This window comes from Epinephelus lanceolatus, chromosome 23 (assembly GCF_041903045.1).
Source record: "Epinephelus lanceolatus isolate andai-2023 chromosome 23, ASM4190304v1, whole genome shotgun sequence".
Classification (NCBI taxonomy): Eukaryota; Metazoa; Chordata; class Actinopteri; order Perciformes; family Serranidae; genus Epinephelus; species Epinephelus lanceolatus.
Window position 1 is genome coordinate 16564559 of NC_135756.1, and position 18002 is coordinate 16582560.

Here is an 18002-nt window from a genome sequence, read left to right on the forward strand (position 1 = left end):
GTCACGCCCCCGGACGCAGACTGGCCAATGATAACGTAGTGTCGGGCTGGCTCAGACCAGGTCCCGACAACAACACAGCTGTGCTCCATTGACTCTAATGCAATCGTTTCAGATTTCCTTCATTTTCAGGCTGGTTTTGTGGATGTGGAGCTAAATGTTGTGCCTGGGGCACGTCGTGTATTAATGATACACTTTACCTGGAGAGGTTGGAAAAAGATATACGTTTCTTCCCTGTTCCAAAACCAAAATCAAACAGATGAACGTCTGCACACACTGTGATGCCACACAGCTGGTTCAATATCAGCAAAGTTTCCCTTTATATTCATTGTCTTCTGTGGCGATCAGCAGTGATGTGGTGGTTCACTTTTACACTGTGATCTGTAGCCTATAGTTCGGCTTTAGCTTCTAACTATCTTTGTCTTTTTAACCTGTTGTTGCTGCTGAGTCAGTTTGACATCCTGGATATATCCTTCAAACATGGACTGTAGACCCCTCTGTCTGCTTCTCTCTGGAATCACTGTTTATTTTTTCCAAAAATATGATAATGTTTTCTCAGGGAGTGCAGTTAGTGACAGTGTGGGCTCCATGCTTACTCTGACAGCTTAACAGATCATCAAGAAGCAGGGCTTAGCGAAAGGTTGTATCGCTTGCCTTAAGTGATAAAAGCAAACGATGATCAGGGCCATGATCAGCCCACACAGTTGTCCCTCTATTGTAAAATTGGAAAGTGATGCATTTAATCTATTTCTGGAACAGAACAGGAGTCTGCTCTTATTTTACTCTTGGTTTTACTTCTAGGAGTTTACCCACATGGAAATTCTGACCAGTCAGAGAACAGTTTCCTAGTTCATGCACAATTTTGGTCTGCTTGTGAATGCTGTGGTGTGAACACAAACCAATCTTGAGTCAAAGTGAAACACTGGAACAATCTGGTCACTAAACATGACCACAGCAAACATCTATAGGTGTGAAAACGCCCCTAAGAATCTAAAGGGATCTACACCCAACAGATTTTGATTAATCTGAACCTTTGATTTTCTGCTTGTACTCCTCTGGCCGGTGAAGGTACATGGCAGCTGCGTCTCCATTCAGGGGGTCGATGGGGTTTGGGTAAGCCAGCAGCTGAGGCAGGAACGACTCAAAGATATTGGTCAGGTCTGGGGAAACAAAAGGCAACACATTACTCCTCTGTCAGCTGCAAGAAATGAGTGATCAGACACTTACATAATCTGGCAGTCATTTAAAAGCAGTTACTGTCAATTTCACCATTAATCTGATGGAACCTGATGGAGAAACGCTCACCCAATATTGTGCCAATTATATAAAACTGCTTCCAGGGAAGCTCCAATCATTTTACACACACATCAGTCAGTGATGACCACACAAAAGGATCAAAGATGGAAGGTGTATATGCTTGCAGACAGAAACACAAATGTGAAATCCTTCCCCTGATAGCCTCACAGAAGCTACAACTACACTAATCCCTTTCACTAGCTCTCTGCTAGCAGGCCTCAGCTTTCTCTCAGAGCTGAGGCCTAGTGGAAAAACCTGCAGTTCTGCTCTCGTCTCCTGGGTGTCACTGCTGGGTCCGTTCAAGTTGGGAAAACAAACATTTTCTTACAGACTATTGTGCAGTGTTATCGTGTTTAGGGGATTTAATCAGTTGGTTTTGTTTCTTCTTACTTTGTAGAGAATCTTAGCAGACAAGGCTTAGTTGATTGGTCCATTCTTTCCATGTTTGTCCAATCTGATGTTCTTTTTTCAAACACTCAACAGAATCTGCTGCATTTTACGTGAGAACAAACAAAGGTAAAATAATAATAGTGATGCATGTAATTTGATTTAGAGGAAAAACAGGCCAGGCTACCTCACTTGGCATTAACTAGCATGCATGTCCTTCTTCATAACAAAACACTGGAACCAGAGTTGAATCAAGTTGCTTAAATACCATTCAAGGTTTCAACATTCGCCTCGGAGTCATACCCAGAACACCAGTGAAAATAAATAGGGAGGGATGCTGAAACATCTGCTAGGGATATTACTATACAGCCATTTATATTGCTCATCAGCTATCTTAGCCCTGTGGAGGGGCTGTAATGAGAAATTAATAGGGAAATAGGGAGAAGGGCACAGGGACACACAGGACTGTGAAAAGAGCAACTGGGCGACAAACATCAAGTACAATCATGTGAGGGTGTCCCTGTCTCTCACAGCTGACAGACAGTAAATCATTCCTGTCGAAGGGGAATGTTTTCTGACCTTGCTGGGTGAGGGTATTACCTCGTTAGTGTTCACTTCTCCCCTCGCTAAGTAGATTAGGGCCAATTGTGCTCCACTGCCTAATGTGGCCACGCTTGCTAGCAAGGGGGGCCTCGCGCTGCAGTCACCTTTTTGGTGTCGATGGCACTGTGTCAAGTTCTTCGCACATAATCACACAGACCCCCGGTGGGGAAACTTAATATGGACATGTACGCAGTTGTTGGGCCACTCACCATAAAGGGCTGTCCATGTCTGGTTGATGACATCTAAGCACACTGTCCCTGACCTGGGAAACCGAGAAGAAAGCAGAGTTAGAGGGGAAAGGCCAAAGGGAGGGAAGAGCGGATCTGTGTGCAATGTGTGTCACAGCTCAGCGGCTGGATCCCTTCAAGCCCACTTTTCTCCACCGCGTATGTCAATCCCTTATCACTTGTGTGGCAGTCAATGGTTTAAAGGAGAGTTCAGGAGACTCTTGACATGTTGTAGAATATCATGTGACCAGGTCAAACATGCCAGGTAGGTGCAATTACATGGTTATCAGTCACTGGTCATGTTACTTTAAAGGAGCAGTGTGTAGGATTCAGGGAGATCTATTGGCAGTAATGGATTTAATATTAATTTTCATTAGCGTACAATCACCTCAAACTAAGAATCATGTTTTTGCTAGCATAGAATAAGAACTTCATATCTGCATAAGGAGCAAGTCCTCTTCCACAGAGTCTGCCATGTTTCTACAGTAGCCCAGAAGAGACAAACCAAACACTGAATTTTGAGAGGGCCTTTTGTGTTTCTACGTTACATGAAGGCCACCATGGGCTCTTCTACATGCTTATACAGGGAGGAATATTCAGTTGGATGCAAATAGAAACGTCTCCCATGTGCCAAGTGTGTAGGAGAAAATGGCAAATGGAGCTGTCTAGAGCCAGTGTTTGATTTGTCCCTTCTGTGCTACTGTAGAACAACATGGCAGATTCCATGGGAGAAGACCCGCTTCGCACATTGACATAAACAGCTCATTCTAAGGTAATGAAAACACAATAAATCTTACTATGAGGGGATTATCTAATGAAGACATAGTTTTGAATATTCTTTTCCATTTCTGCCAATATGTCCTGCTAAATATTACACATTGCTCCTTTAAAGAGACCGAAGACAAAGCTAGAAATGATGGCAGCTGGACATAAACTCCACTTTTTACTCTTGGACTTAAATTCACATTTACCATTTATCTACAGGGGTGTAAACCTCAAGTTTAATCATGATACAATATTATATTGATTGTTTGGACAACGACACACAGTGTGTTGATATCACAAATTCTTCCATGATACGATTTCAATTCAATTCAGAGGCCTGCGATCGACATTAGACAATATAAGTAAATATACTTATTGTCTTCTTTTTTGGCTGCTTACCATTGTCTGACTGGCACTGGGCCACTAGCACTGTTTGAATGTTTAGCAAGAAGGTGTGCTGGGATGGAAATGGTGACAGAGATGTGCCATGGGAATTTCAAAATAAAAGCATATCCTAAAGATGCTCACATATATAGCTGTTTTTACCTTGCATCCATGATACTGGAATATTTATGATTACATCGATGTGTCAATCCAGATATATTTATCATAACACCCCTATTTACCTAATGCATAACATAACTGTTGTCGTTGTGTGTTGAATTCAAATGTCACTACTTGTACTGTAAAAATAGATTTGTTCCAAAACTATCAGAAACACCTTCAATAGTGCCTTAAATGCAAGTGTGCAAGTCTATACACCGATTAGATACCACCTAATTTATTCATAAACTTTTAAGTGGTTTCACACCTGGATAAAACAGCAGTTTTCCAGGATGTCTATATTTCTTCGCTGCTCTAAAACAGAAGCCGACACAGCAAGTTGCGCTCTGCAGCCACTGGCAACTACTGTTTTAGAGCAGCAGAAAGAACTGATTTCGAATTGGTCAAATTGCTATTGCACTACTGTTTAAAACTGTTGCTGTATTATTTAAATCTTGTTTTATATTATAATATGTCATGTTTTTTGACAGTCAAATTAGATAAAAGGTCTGTGGCATTCAATCAACTGTTAATGTTTTCAAGGATATAACCTGAGCCATACCATACAAAAATGATAACAATTATTTCACATCCATACATGGTCAGAGGTATACAGCTATTAAAGAAAAATCCCAACACAATTGTATCAGATTGGTGCTTGATATCAGCTGATACACAAGTTCAGGTATCAGAAAGGCAAAAAATGTCCCATCTCTGAGTAAGATTCCATGGACATAACCTGTTTATGAGGCTTATCCTGATCATATTCAGGATGGTGTTTACATGAGCACAGAGAAACCTGGTTATTCATAGTCCCTGTATACATTCTGATTTCTTTCAGAGCACTCCAGCTGGCATACTTGGGTTCATAAACGTAATATGGTGTTTACATACTCAAACACATAAATGGGAAACTCCAAAAACCCAATCATAAACGGGTTATTCTTTTCCATGTAAACGCACTCACTGTAAATACAGTTAATGTGGAAAATGCTCCAGTTTACCAGTGGTATTTACACTCTGTCAGTTTCCTGGTGATGAATGTAAAACATTTTGCTAAGTACTGCCTGAATGCAGCCTTATTTTTGTGAGAAAATGTCTTTGTGAGACGAGTCCCATTTGGGGAGACCAACCTTCACAGACCGTGTCCTTCAGAGGACCTGGCCTCTAAGTGGTGGATTACTGGGCTGAAAGATACAAAGAGCTCGGCCAGGTTCAATATCTGTGTAATTTGCTGCTCATTTATAGCTCATATAAAAGTTGAAAGTGTAGTTCACAACATAAGTGGATCATGTTTTACTGAAAACATGAAAAAGCAATATAGAAAGTATAAGAAAATATTAATGATTTCAACTTATGTTTTAAGTTTATAATATGACAGAGCAGCAACAACAAATATCATTAGAGCAGCTTTAAAACACAAGAAACAATAGACACTCCAGAAACATGACTGAAATCAACTTACGCTTCGTCAATATTGGGATGAAAAATCTTGTTCATGAATCCTGAAAGAGCAGAAAGTACAAATGAGGACAGTGCTAACAAAGCGAAGAGAAAATGTGATCTTACAATCTCTCATTCGATAGTAGCACTCCTACCTATTGATGGTGATTTGAAAGGATATTTGTCAGGAAGATCTACTCGCACCTTCCACACGCCTCCCTCATACGGTGCTGTGTATGAGGAGGGGACACAGAAAAATAATGAGGGAACACTGTGGAGAGACTTTCATTCCATTGAACATCATATTTCATCCTTTATGTACTCCAATGCATTTAGACACTGTAGGGTTCTATCAATTTTCTGCACTCCTTTCTCCGCTCTCAGAAACACAACAGAGAGCGGGCCACTTGAGAAATGAGCTACACACATACCACTTCCCTTTGCCATTTTCTTTTATCTTACGCAGTAATGTATTTCAGCCCAGGGGAATTCTTTACTTCCAAATCACTTCATATAATACACTGACATCAAAGATGACGAGAATGAGATTGTGTGAGTGTGTGGTGCTCTCCCAGAGAAGCTGTGTGTAACGGGACCCTTATGTGCCGCGCTGAAACCGAACAGCACATAGATGGCTGAAAACACACTTGTTGAGGATGAATGGTGGTGGGCATGTGCACACACACACATGTGGGCAGACAACAGTGCCGTTTTATTTGGCACGGTTACGAGGCATCATAAACAGGGTCAAACACCCACTTCCTCTCTTTACTGATGCGTAAGTGGCGGTGGTTTTAGTGCGACAGATGTTGCGAGCAGCACACGAAAGAAGTATTTCCTGCTGATGAGGCCACTCTCCTCATCCAAATTCCCCTCGAGCCTGGCTCCTCTGTTTTACACTCTGTGGCCTCAGGCCTGGTTTCAATTCATTTTACGTTCCTGGCCTGCTGTGACGAACTTCTCTTTACACCGCAAACTTGCAGTATGTGGTGACATGAGATGGGAGCCGTGTAACGTGCGGCATTAGGGTGGCATGTGGCAACTGAGAAATAAATTAATCAACATACCCTATAACAGCCCCCCCCCAATTATTCTTGGGCAAGGGAGCTTGCACAAATATTTGGCAAGGCTGGACTCCAATGTACATATAGACAGTGATAAATTATCTTGTGGTGTTAATCAAATTAAACAATGCGATATGAAAATTAAAAACAGAAATGCTGTGAGGAATTTTTGGGTTACTCAAGCACTGTGTCACTATAACCTGACCACAGCACAGAGGTCTGTCCTTGCCTTGCTGAGATTTGGTATCTTGCCTCTGGCGGTGGAAACTGGGCTTCAAATTAATTCCAGAGGAGAATAGTAAGTGTCGCCCGTGTGACCTGAGAGGTCGAAAATGAAATGCATTTTTTGTTCTATTGTCCTAAATATCACAATCTTAGATGTAGTGCTTTCCTTGAAAGGTCTGCAGAATGTCCTGATTTGTTTTCCATGTCTGATGAACGTAGACTTCAAGATCGGATACAAGTGTGTCACCTGGCTCAGTTTGTGTTAAATGCGTCCCAACACAGTCGAAGGGCGCTTTACGTTGATGATGTGTTAAAAGCAGTTTGTGCCTCAGTTATGTTTTACAGACCGAATCACAATGACATCACTAACAACAACAATTCGTTCCACGCAGACAACTGGCAATTTCAGCCCTAACCGTAATGTATAAGATATATAGTTAATCACAGCTAGCTGAACGATTTCATGTTTCTGCTGTGTTCTGCTGCTTATGTACAGTGTTCTTTGCTGGAAGCATAGCAACATACTTCTGTGAGCAGGGGTTGTATTTTAGCCACCTAGAAAAATCAGTATCAGTTCAAGTGTACGCTATATTTGGAATACTTTCACCGCTTCACCTTACAAACTAACTGATGGAGATACTGGTAGACCAGCGCTCTCATGTTCTGTATAGTAAAATAAGTGGTTTTGTCAAAGGAGTCTGGTGGCTTTGAGATAATGGCTTCAGTTCCCTGCTGGAAAGGGCGTGAAAATCTTCTAAACATAGCATACACTTTAACTGATAATGATTTTTTAGGTGGGCCCTTTTTTAGGTGGCTAAAAACTAACCAATTAGGGCAGTGTTTGTTCAGTGAGGTTTCATGTTATGTATGTGACGCAGGGGGCTTCTATCTTCATGTTATTGTAAACAAACATTGTGATTTGATTTACATCTGTAATATCTAAGGAGCAGGGCTGTGCTCTTTGACTTTTTTGACATGCTTGGAGATGTATTATATCCTCCTGAGACCCTGTGTCCTCATATGAGGACATCTAATCTTGGGTTTACTTGACCTTATACTTCATTCTACTTAACTTAGAACTGTTGTCTTCGTTCGTGGACACTTTTTTGTCCCATCTGGTTGTGTTGGCGGAGCACAGAGAAGACGATCAAATTTGACTATTGAGAGGAAGTGTTTATTTATGATTAATAATGTATGTAGTTTGATATGGAATATGGACATACTCATTTGAGGACAGTGGGACTTAATTATCATTGACAGTGTTACGTTTTTTTTTTTTATCTTATCGGGTCCTACTGATCCCAAATACCAAGGAGAAAAATTACTAGTTTCAACAGCAACGTGATTCTGGTTTTACAGCCAATCTTAGAAATGATCAGTGAAGAGGTATTAAGTTTTTGGACACACAAATATTCTTTCCTTAATTTGCTTTATATTTCTTGGACCCTGGATGAAAACACACCCTAAATCCTACATTTTCTGGAGCACATTAATTAGCCCGAATGAGGATTTAGCAACAAATTAGGAAACTTGTTTAATGTGTCAGGGTAAGGGAAACAGGAAAAAAGAGCACTTACTTCCTTGTGGTCCGAAAAACTTCACTACAAATTCATTGAGTCCGCTGAGGATGGTGACTTCATGCTTGCTCTCAATGCTGTAAGGCTGTTAAGGACAACGTTTTCATGTGACTGCGTACAGATAAACAAACACAACCTGAGGGACTACAATAATGAACCATTCTTGAATAATATTCAAGATCACTAACGATTTGGCCTCTCCGAAATGGTGATTCAGCCGCAGTTGTTTGTAGTGTAACACATCTTCACATATTTTGTTGCAGGGATGACAAGGACACGAGCAGAGTCTGACCTTTTTCCTCTCTCCTAACCAACATCATTCTCTGATATCATACAGAGTTATGAAAACTAAAGGAAGAGATGATAGCTTCAGACAGATAATGAAAACAAATCAATGCAGGAAAATTACACTTGGATTCTGTTAAGACCCTGAGTCCTGGAGCCTTACTTTCAATGACAATCGATAGCTTCACGCCAATTTGTTATTCCGCACATTGAAGTAATGTCCTCAGACTGAATGTGAAGTATGCGGGCCAGTGAATCCCAAACAAAAAAAATCACGCATGCTCACATAAGCCAGCCAATCATATTCACTCATGCTACAGAGACATGCTGGCCTTTCTCCTCCTGTCACTCTCTAATAGCCCTGGACATTAAACACAAGTCCCCACACAGAAAAATAGTCCATCTCCTTACAAAGAGCGCCTAACATTCTTGAAGTTTATGTTACCACCTACACTGCTGCTGACAAAACCAAATGTACTATGTGTGTTGGCCCCGTTTCTCCTATAAACTGTATAAAAATAATGGACGTAGCCACCTTGACGCCACACACTGGTTTGCGGACTCCCATTTGAAGCCTCAAGTTTGGCATTTTGACCGTCCCCATCCAGAAGTAACTATATTTGGGTGAGCGGCTGGCGCTGTGGAGGAACAAGGGATGGGACACTATCCTTAGACAGCCTGTCACTCAAAGCAGCCACGACCTTTATCCATAACTTTGATTATCCACCGTTAATTATGCCTAACTTTAAGCCTTTATAAAATGTACACAGGTGAGTTATAGAACAATTCACCCCAGGCTTAGTTGTCATGAGTGAGGGAAATTAGTTATAGACATCAACACCAATTTTTGAACCAGGCTTTTGGAGCCAGTTTCAAGTGGCCATTCGAGGAACTGCAGTTTTTTGCACTTAGACGTTGGCTTCATTTTTCAGCCCTGGTGGTTGCAGCTTGGTTTCAACATTAGAACGAGAATCAAAAAAACATATAAAAACAGCTTGGTTTATAGCAGTCAATTTTTGATTTAACTTACTTTAGTGTCATAAAGATGTAGTTATCTTCTTCATAATTTACATACAGAATTGGGCAATGTCCACCTGTTGGGGTGGGGGGTGAATCTCACAATTCACATCAGGACCAAGGAGTGACACAAGGACAGAGACACAAGGACTGAGATCAAAATCACAATGGTGGCCTCAGTGGTCAGTGACTGACTACTATCGACCCAACCCTAATCTCACATAAAATCATGTGAGAATGCTCAGATTGACAAGAGTGGCTACATTAATCCAAATAAGCAAATTCTCCAGCCAATCAGAGAGAAGCACTCTGACAAGGCATGTGCAGGTCACTTAAAGGAGCTATATGTAAGAAATCTAAAGCAAATACTCGTAAAATCATTCTAATATGTCACAGAGACTAAGGAATAATGTTCATATAACATACTGACCTCACAGACAACAATAGTACAGCCAGAATATTCGCATTTAAAAAACATTTTTACAGTCCGCAAATCATGTTTATGTTTTGAATTTGTGTTTTGGCCTGTTGCGCCACCCACCGCTGTCTACCAGTCACGCAGTCAGTAGAGTCTCAGCATCAGTTACAGTTACGACTGAGCTACAGCAGCATGGCAAGCAGCATTAGCAGTGTCCTGGTACATAGCATTAGCAGCCGACTCCTCCTCAGCTGTATCCTGGCAGCAGCATTAGCAGCAGAGAAACCGGACTTGCTCGAACGGTCCGCTGGAAAACCGAAGATCAAGGACGCGGCGACGCAGCCCTGCCACGGCAGCCGCCCGTGGGCAGACAAATCAGTCTCCAGCGTGCCGCTGTCCAGCAACCTCGAATCTGTAGGGAAGGGGGGTGGACATGACTCGTGGCAGTATTTTGAATTTGAGTGCAGTAACCATTTTGGCCACATGCTTACATACAGCGCCTTTAACTGAGATGTGCTTTTGTCAAGCAACTTACACTAAGGTCACAACCATTTGATATTTCGTTGAACGCGTCTTCATTGAAGAACCTAATTTTCATTATTAGGGCTATTTATTTCTGACCATTTAATTTGCATGTTAGTGATCTGTGGCAGAGTCCTGCATTAGGTTGTGAAAAAAGGTGATTGACGGGTGGGAATTTGTCACTACTCTGCTGACTCTGTATGTCCGCTGTGTCTTTTAGGCCACCCTGGAGTATGAGAGCCACTTCAATCAAGTGCGTTACCAACAGGCACCTTTACTGTTGAGATGTGCTGCTCAATTTTATAAGAAAAAGCAAAAGATATTGATTTAGAATTGTATTTTTTAATTACCTTTAATTTGAAATATCATATCTTAGTTTCACATGTATGAAATGTCTAAAATTGATCACATTACACACGCTGCCTCACCAAATTGTTTGAACAGAGCATCGTTATTATGGGATTTGCAGTTTCGGGTCGGGCCGCAGATCTTGTGTCAGTGGGTCAGGTCAGATTGCGGAACTAACTGGTCATATTCCTGTTCGAGAGCAGGTCTCGAAAATCACACCTGTGCAGGACTCTTGATCTATCAAAAGGCAGATGCTCTCAGATTTTAGCAGAATCTAACCCTCTCCATGCAGCAGACTGCAGATCATGTAGATTCTGTAAACATTTGAGTGTACAGATGCTTGGATGCCAACTACATTGTAAGATTAATAACACCAGATTCTCATTACATACACTCTAATGGGATGCAAGAATCTTGTTACTCCAAAAACAGAAAAGAAAAAAAAGGAACCTGACCCAGCTGTTCAACTCTGTTTTAATGTGATTCGCCTTTTTATCCAAATCGTCTATCACAGGAGAAATTAATACTTCAGTTACAGACATATATTAACAAACCCTACAGAATGTTTTTAGTCAGTGTATTACTTGGCAAATCCAACATCACAGCTACGAGCATATAATGTACGCTCGCTCTGATTATTTTTGATCTCCACTCTCACACAAAATCATCATAGGGAAATTATTTCCCTTTCATGTGAGCAGAGGGAAGAGGCAGAGGAAATCAAATTGAAGCAGAGAGAGAGAGAGAGAGACTTAAAGAGAAAATAAATAGGAGGAAAAGAAAGGGGATGAAAATCACAAAATGAGAGTACAAGACTGACAGAGCACATTAGAGACAGAGGGTGCAGAACATGGGATAAAACTCTGTTTTCCATGCCGCACCGTAGCAGCTGGCTTGTCAATCCTGATTGAGTGTGTATCCCATTAGCAGTAGCAGTGACCCCCCAAAGGGTTAAATCAAACTGGAGGTTATTTTAAGCTCTGGTTGAGTCTGCGAAGAGCAGACTGAATCCATGGCTTCTGCAAGGAAATGTGTCATTGTCAGACAGAAGAGGAAGCTCTCTGCTCAGACTCATGTTGAAGTCAAGGAGACATTCTGACACTCTTTGATACAAAGGCCAAGACAGAATGAACAACTAATAACAGCAGGAGGACAGTATGTACCTACAGCGTGCTAGCAAAACAACAATTAGCCATGTGCAATAGGGAGACTCCAATCACACACATCAGGCTGCATGCATCATGTTTACATTAAGCAGCTCACTACACTCTGCCCTTCATGTAAGGACATCTAAAGCACCTAACTACAGTAGTAGTGAAACTACTGGTGTGTGAGTAAGTGTGTGTATGACCCAGGAAAGAGGGAAGCACCACCAAGGAGGGGGGATGGTATGGACTGTGTGCGTTATGATCAAGCAAGGCAGTGAGGCATGGTCGGGGATAAGCTATTAACGTGGTTGAATCAACACTGATTATGCTGCAGGCTAATTGACATTGGCCATACCGACTAAGAGGCCAGAGACAAACGGCTCTACCTGTGCAAAATCAGACCCTTACGTTAACCTTTCAGACATTTAGTCGACACTTCTGAGTACATGTTCGCAGGATACCGTGCAGCATGAGTTCACAGCAATGTTAGAAGCGAGTTGCAATGCAAAGGTCGGGGTCTTGGTGATCTGCAAGTATTCGTGCAGCCATAGTGAGATCATGTGAGTGAAGGAGGAGGTAGGGAAAGGGAGTAGCTCATGTTGCACCGACTGACTTTTCACATACTGTTACACTCACATGATAATGATGTGAACACAAGTTACACACAAAAAATAACCACAGTTTCTGACTGTGACTGTGGCTGTGGCTGTGGCTGGACTGAGCACCTTCCATCAATCTCCACTAGCACAAATACACAAACACCTTTTTTCCATACCCTCTTGGTACAGATATTAATTGGAGTGTGGTCTTTGTTGATTTGCTTGGTTAAAAAAACCATAGCAGCAACATGTGCACACATTACTCACAATCTTAATCTGAAGGAACAATCTCAGGCTTTGACGTCAGCACTGTCACTTTCTCCTCTCATCCAATTGCAAAACTATACATTCACGTTGATAAGAGTGTGGCCATCTTTCATGTCATCATGACCCAACTGTTTAATCCACAGGCCTTTTGTTTAATACCAGGAGACTGAAACCTTTAAACACTCATTCCCTCCAGCCAGTAAATAACTACACGTCACTTTCAACAGCACTCCTTCCCCTCATGAAGGAGTTTGGCAGGTCTGTTAAAACAGAAGGGAGTTCCTGATTATAGCCTGTACACGCTCATCAGTTTGATGGAGTGAAAGAAGTATTGAGAGTGTAGTTGACAAACAGCCACTCAGCCAGCCGAACAGGGAGAAAAGATGGCCACAAAACTGGATAGGCAGGACATTCAATATACACCAATTAACTGTGCTGCGCTGTCGTTTTGTTTGGCGTTTTTAAAACAGAGGTGACATGACATTGCATTTTAAAAGGGAAGGCAAATTGGTTTCACTCAAACAGCTGACAAGAAAGCAAGACATAAATTGGGTTGTACAGTGCATTTATATGCACAATAATATTACATCTATATTTGAGACATTCAAATATTGTGTTTCAGTGCTGCTCTGTATAAAGTCCAGTCAAGTGAAGTCAAACAATCCGACTGAGAATGACCTGAATCAGCCTATATCTTCAATATTAACAGTATAATCTGCTAGCATGAAAAAGCTGGTATAATGCTGTGCTATGATTGCTGTGTTCTGGCATGTAAATATCATATCTCACTAATTATTTGGTTTGGAAAAATCAGATTTAAAGAATGTGTATACAGCATTTCAGCTGCTGTAGCAGGCTGTTTTAATACTGGAGTGAAGATGCTGGCAGTCCCATATGAAACCCAAAGACCTAGCTAATCTATTGGCATGCTAGCTTGTCAGGAAGGGGGTTAAATGATGCTCCCAAGTTAAACAAAATTTTGGCGAGGAAAAATCTGGCATGGCCATTTTAACAGGGGTCCCCTGACTTCTCATCTCAATATATCTGACTAAATATGGGTTCTGTGGATACCCATGAGTCTCTCCTTTACAGACATACCCACTTTATGCTAGTCCCATACATTTTTTTGGCAAAAATTAACATACTGTTGATTTGATGCAGTACAATTATGTTATTTTCGCCTATTGTATTTGAATATTTCTGCATACTGTGGTCCCTAAACAGTCTTAGAAATGTATAAATTGGGTATTGGATATGTGTAATGATATTAGCCTTCATGGTAGTCATTAAACTGTCGTTACACCATTTTTGAAACTTGACCCCACTGTATAAAATGACCAATTGTGACCTCTAGGATAATCAAAGCCCGATGAAATTTTACAACCACAAAATGGAGATGTATGGCTTTCATAAGGTATACTGACACTAAGGAGGTTTCTCAGCAGTTTCCAGAACAGAAGTGTTCACCAATCAATCACTAAAAAAATGCAATTCTTATAGAAAACTCCACATGTCAAATGTTTTCTTTTTTTTTTTGTAAACAAAATTTTTATTGAATTCCAACTGAAACAAGTTATACATTTCACTGTCGGTTCAATCGTACACAAAAAGGAATAGAAAATGAGGAAAATAAATAAATAAAAAATAAACAAGGATTCCCCCCCCCAAAATCAAATGTTTTCGATACCAAATTACAACATGGATTTTCCTGTGGTGTTCCTCGAGGTCTTGGTGTCTTAATGCGGTATTTTAGAGTGAATTTTGCCCGTTTTTTTAAAATAAATTCTCAAGTGGTAAAAAATACTTTGGCAACAAATCTGTGTAACATAAGATATCAACAAAAAAATGTTGGAACAATTTATGAGACATTATTAAGCATGAGAACGACTTTCGTATACTTCAATCACAATGTTCTTAGCCCTATACGCTCTAAACTTTAAAAATTTGAATGAGTTATTAAATATTTATGGCTAGAAAAACTTGTCACACAATGTTGAGCTGCATCTCAAATTAATCTTTAGTTTCCCTGCTTTCTGATGATGTATACCACTTCTATGTTACATATACTACTGACCTGCTATCCGCCCCCCAAAATGACAAAAATGGGTCTATGGTAGGGTTCAAAATGGCTTCAACGCATTCCGATCAAGGCTATGCATCTACTTGTTCCCTATTCCCATCATAACGACTATCTCTCCATCCCCCCACCTTGGATTAGTATAGATAAGTCATAATCTGTGGATAGTCCCAGGTCAATAATCTTTTACTCACACTTATAATCTGATACACAGAGCCCAATCAATCCAGAGGAACATACACATTCTCATCACCGTGTCTCAGACCAACGCTGAACTGTAGGAGCAACAGACGCATGTGTTTTAACAACATTTCACTGCAAGACATTCTTCATATAATGACATACTGGCTTTACAGCACTCACACTTAAAAACACTGTGTAAAAAGAAAAGGTCTAAAAGAACTACCAATTAGTCAAGGTTTATCCAAGCACTGAGGCCAACTTTATCCTGATTTTGAACTTTATAAAGCACATTTAAAGGCTTAAGTGTAAGAGTATGCAGTAAATAGCATTTACGGTTGTGGTCTAGACATGTCTTGTTTTCCTTCTGGTCCATTCAGGCCGCTATCCCTGTGTGACCCTGGATCAAAATATCCCATCCTGACCAACCCCCTTTCTAAGAATGGAAAACAAACATGATGGGGAATCATAAACAGCACCCTGTCAAACAATGTGGTGTCAACCGTGCTCAAACGTTTCCTCCTTTGGAGACAGAAGCTGTAAGGGAGGCACACTGGCTAGTTTCAAAGCAGTTCCTTGCCTTATCTTTCTTTCTGCAGAGAGAAAGGGATGGAAAAGTATCAACACGACTCACAATAACACTATCAGCAGCATTGTGCATCTTTTACGTCTGTGGTAATCAAATCCAAAAAGACCAAACTGACTCTGCAGGCCAGTTAAGATTATTTACATCTGAGAATATAATACTCCAACCACCTGCTGACACCTCTAGCTCCAAGTAATTCTTTTAAAGGAAAGGTAAAGAGCTTCTGGGTGGACGAGTCTGAAATAACAGGAAAGGCAGCAAATCAAATAATCCCAAAAGGCATTTGGAGAGGATTTGGTTACCGACGCCATGCAGAACCTCCAGTTATTAATGGCACTAACCAGAGAAGAAGACTGTCAACGACTGAGCATAAGAAGCAAAGCAAAGCAAAGACGTCTGCCTGAGAGACACTAATAGTCCGTAACCTCCCGAAAAGCCAGCAGGGAAGAGGAACATAAAAAGAGCGGGTAGAATAAGGTCAGCCAACAGAGCACGGGGGCTGAGACAGAGGGAGAAAAAGAGCATGAGAAGATGATACTGAGAGCGGTTGAAGAATAAAGCAAAGAAGAAACATAGACAGAGTGATTCCAAAGGGGAGGCTGAGAGACAGTGATGCAGAGATAATGAGAGAAAAGAGTTCAGCCTGGTGAATGCTGATCTAGCCTTGCAGGCAGATCTGTGGATGTGAATGACATCATTGCTATGGACTGCAGGCCAATGATGATGATGATGATGATTATGATGGTGATTGGGCCTGAGTGTGTGCAGACACACAAACGTGCAAAATCTGTATCTGTATTTGACTTTACTTAGACAATTCATGCTATAATAGTTTACAGTTACGAGTCATTCCAGATTTCCATGTAATTGGCGATTCAATATTAGTAAGAGATTTTTCATTTGAAAATTGCAAAAACTTCTGCATTATTGGGCCCCAATCAGACAAGGCGTGTTTAAGCAGCCTGGGGCAGCGTTTTGTAATTGTTTTCATTAGAGTGAAGTGTTTTGCTTTTGCATTGATGAGTACCTTGTGTTTTTCTGCTGTATCAGGGTTGGAAATTAGCACTAGCCGCTAAAGTGCTGGTAAAATATGCAAGTGTCTGCTAGATTTGAGGACTTTGATTTCTAACCATTGTGTTTCACATTGCAACTGTTTTACCTGATTCTATTTTATCTACCTGGTCACTGATGAGATTGTTGTTCACAGTGATTATTCTGTACTGTTTTTATTGTGCTGTGGTTCAAATGTGTCTGTAATCTCGACGACATTGGAAATGAGGGAAACCTCAATGTCCTTCGAGAATAAATAAAGGTTTGAAATGAAATGAAATTTGCTTCACTCATGAGCCAAAAACAATAGTAATGTAGTAAGTGGCTGGTAGATTTTGGAATCTACCAGCTACAGTGGCAGGTGGACAAAAAAGTTAATTTCTAAAGGTCGCTGCACACTGAGTCTGTTTATTTCATCTGAAATTGTCGCACATCTAACAATAAATACGACTTCACATTGTGTCAATCACTTTTGCACATTGAGTCCGAAACTTTTGTCCATTATTAAAATTTTCGGAACAGGTTCTATTTTCTGCATTTTTCGCATCTGTCAGAGCCTTTAGAGATGTTTGACCAAGAATCAGTGAAGAAAATGTGGCTGCAGGACATAGCTGCAATAAGACGGAGGAACGGGGCGAACAGAATCTTTCCATAACTCACTTTTAGGTCAGGTCAGATAGCAATATTCAGGTGGATGATGATGACGAGGAGGAGGATGTAGTCACACACAGAATGTGGAGGACAGAGAGGGAGGACAGCACCGCCCCTTCATGAAGCTGCTGGAGGGAGTAGTAACAGCCAGATAGGTAACTCCAGTGGAGAGAGGCAAAGGAGGAAATGTGTCTTTTCATTTGTCAAGTGTTGCCAATTTTCACAACAAATAGAGTAATAAAACGCATCGGAATAAGTGTGCAAGGTTTCTGTGCGTAACAATTTTTTTGGGATGACGGATAAAAAAAAAAAACATATCCAGAAAAAAAAAAGGACTCGGTGTGCAAAAGCCTTAACCCTGGCTCTATGCGTTTCAAGATTTTGCAGGAGTGCCCTGAATGCCTCAAGTTGAAAAAAAAAACCCCACTTCAATTCAGAGCAAAAAAAGTGCCTGATATCACTGACATTTTTTCCCCATTGTTCAGTCAGACAGTTTGACAGGTGGGGCTCTGTGGTGGCGATGACAACATATGGTATCATACATGGTTTGTGTTAAGCTAACGTTAGCTCAGTTTAAACGTCCCCCTAGGCAAGCCGCAAGACATAGGTTTCTGAACAAATTCTCACCTGGACTACTTTCTAACGTTTTCCAAAAGATGCAGCAAGCTGAAAAAAGGCAGCTATAGAGCTATAGGGGCAGGCTTCAACATAAAAGGCAGTGTGGTGC

The 18002-nt window shown here is 40.9% G+C and overlaps 1 protein-coding gene across 1 annotated transcript in view; it reads right to left on the reverse strand.

Moving 5' to 3' along the window:
• The window catches only part of ube2h (ubiquitin-conjugating enzyme E2H (UBC8 homolog, yeast)), a 35266-nt gene that overhangs the window by 6336 nt on the left and 10928 nt on the right, over positions 1 to 18002 (reverse strand). Inside the window, exons 2-6 of the mRNA XM_033614716.2 lie at positions 8128 to 8204; positions 5417 to 5491; positions 5284 to 5323; positions 2493 to 2545; positions 1029 to 1157 (exon numbers count right to left, since the gene is read on the reverse strand). Of these exons, the coding sequence (XP_033470607.1) occupies positions 1029 to 1157; positions 2493 to 2545; positions 5284 to 5323; positions 5417 to 5491; positions 8128 to 8204 (374 nt within the window). The remainder of the gene's footprint in view (positions 1 to 1028; positions 1158 to 2492; positions 2546 to 5283; positions 5324 to 5416; positions 5492 to 8127; positions 8205 to 18002) is intronic.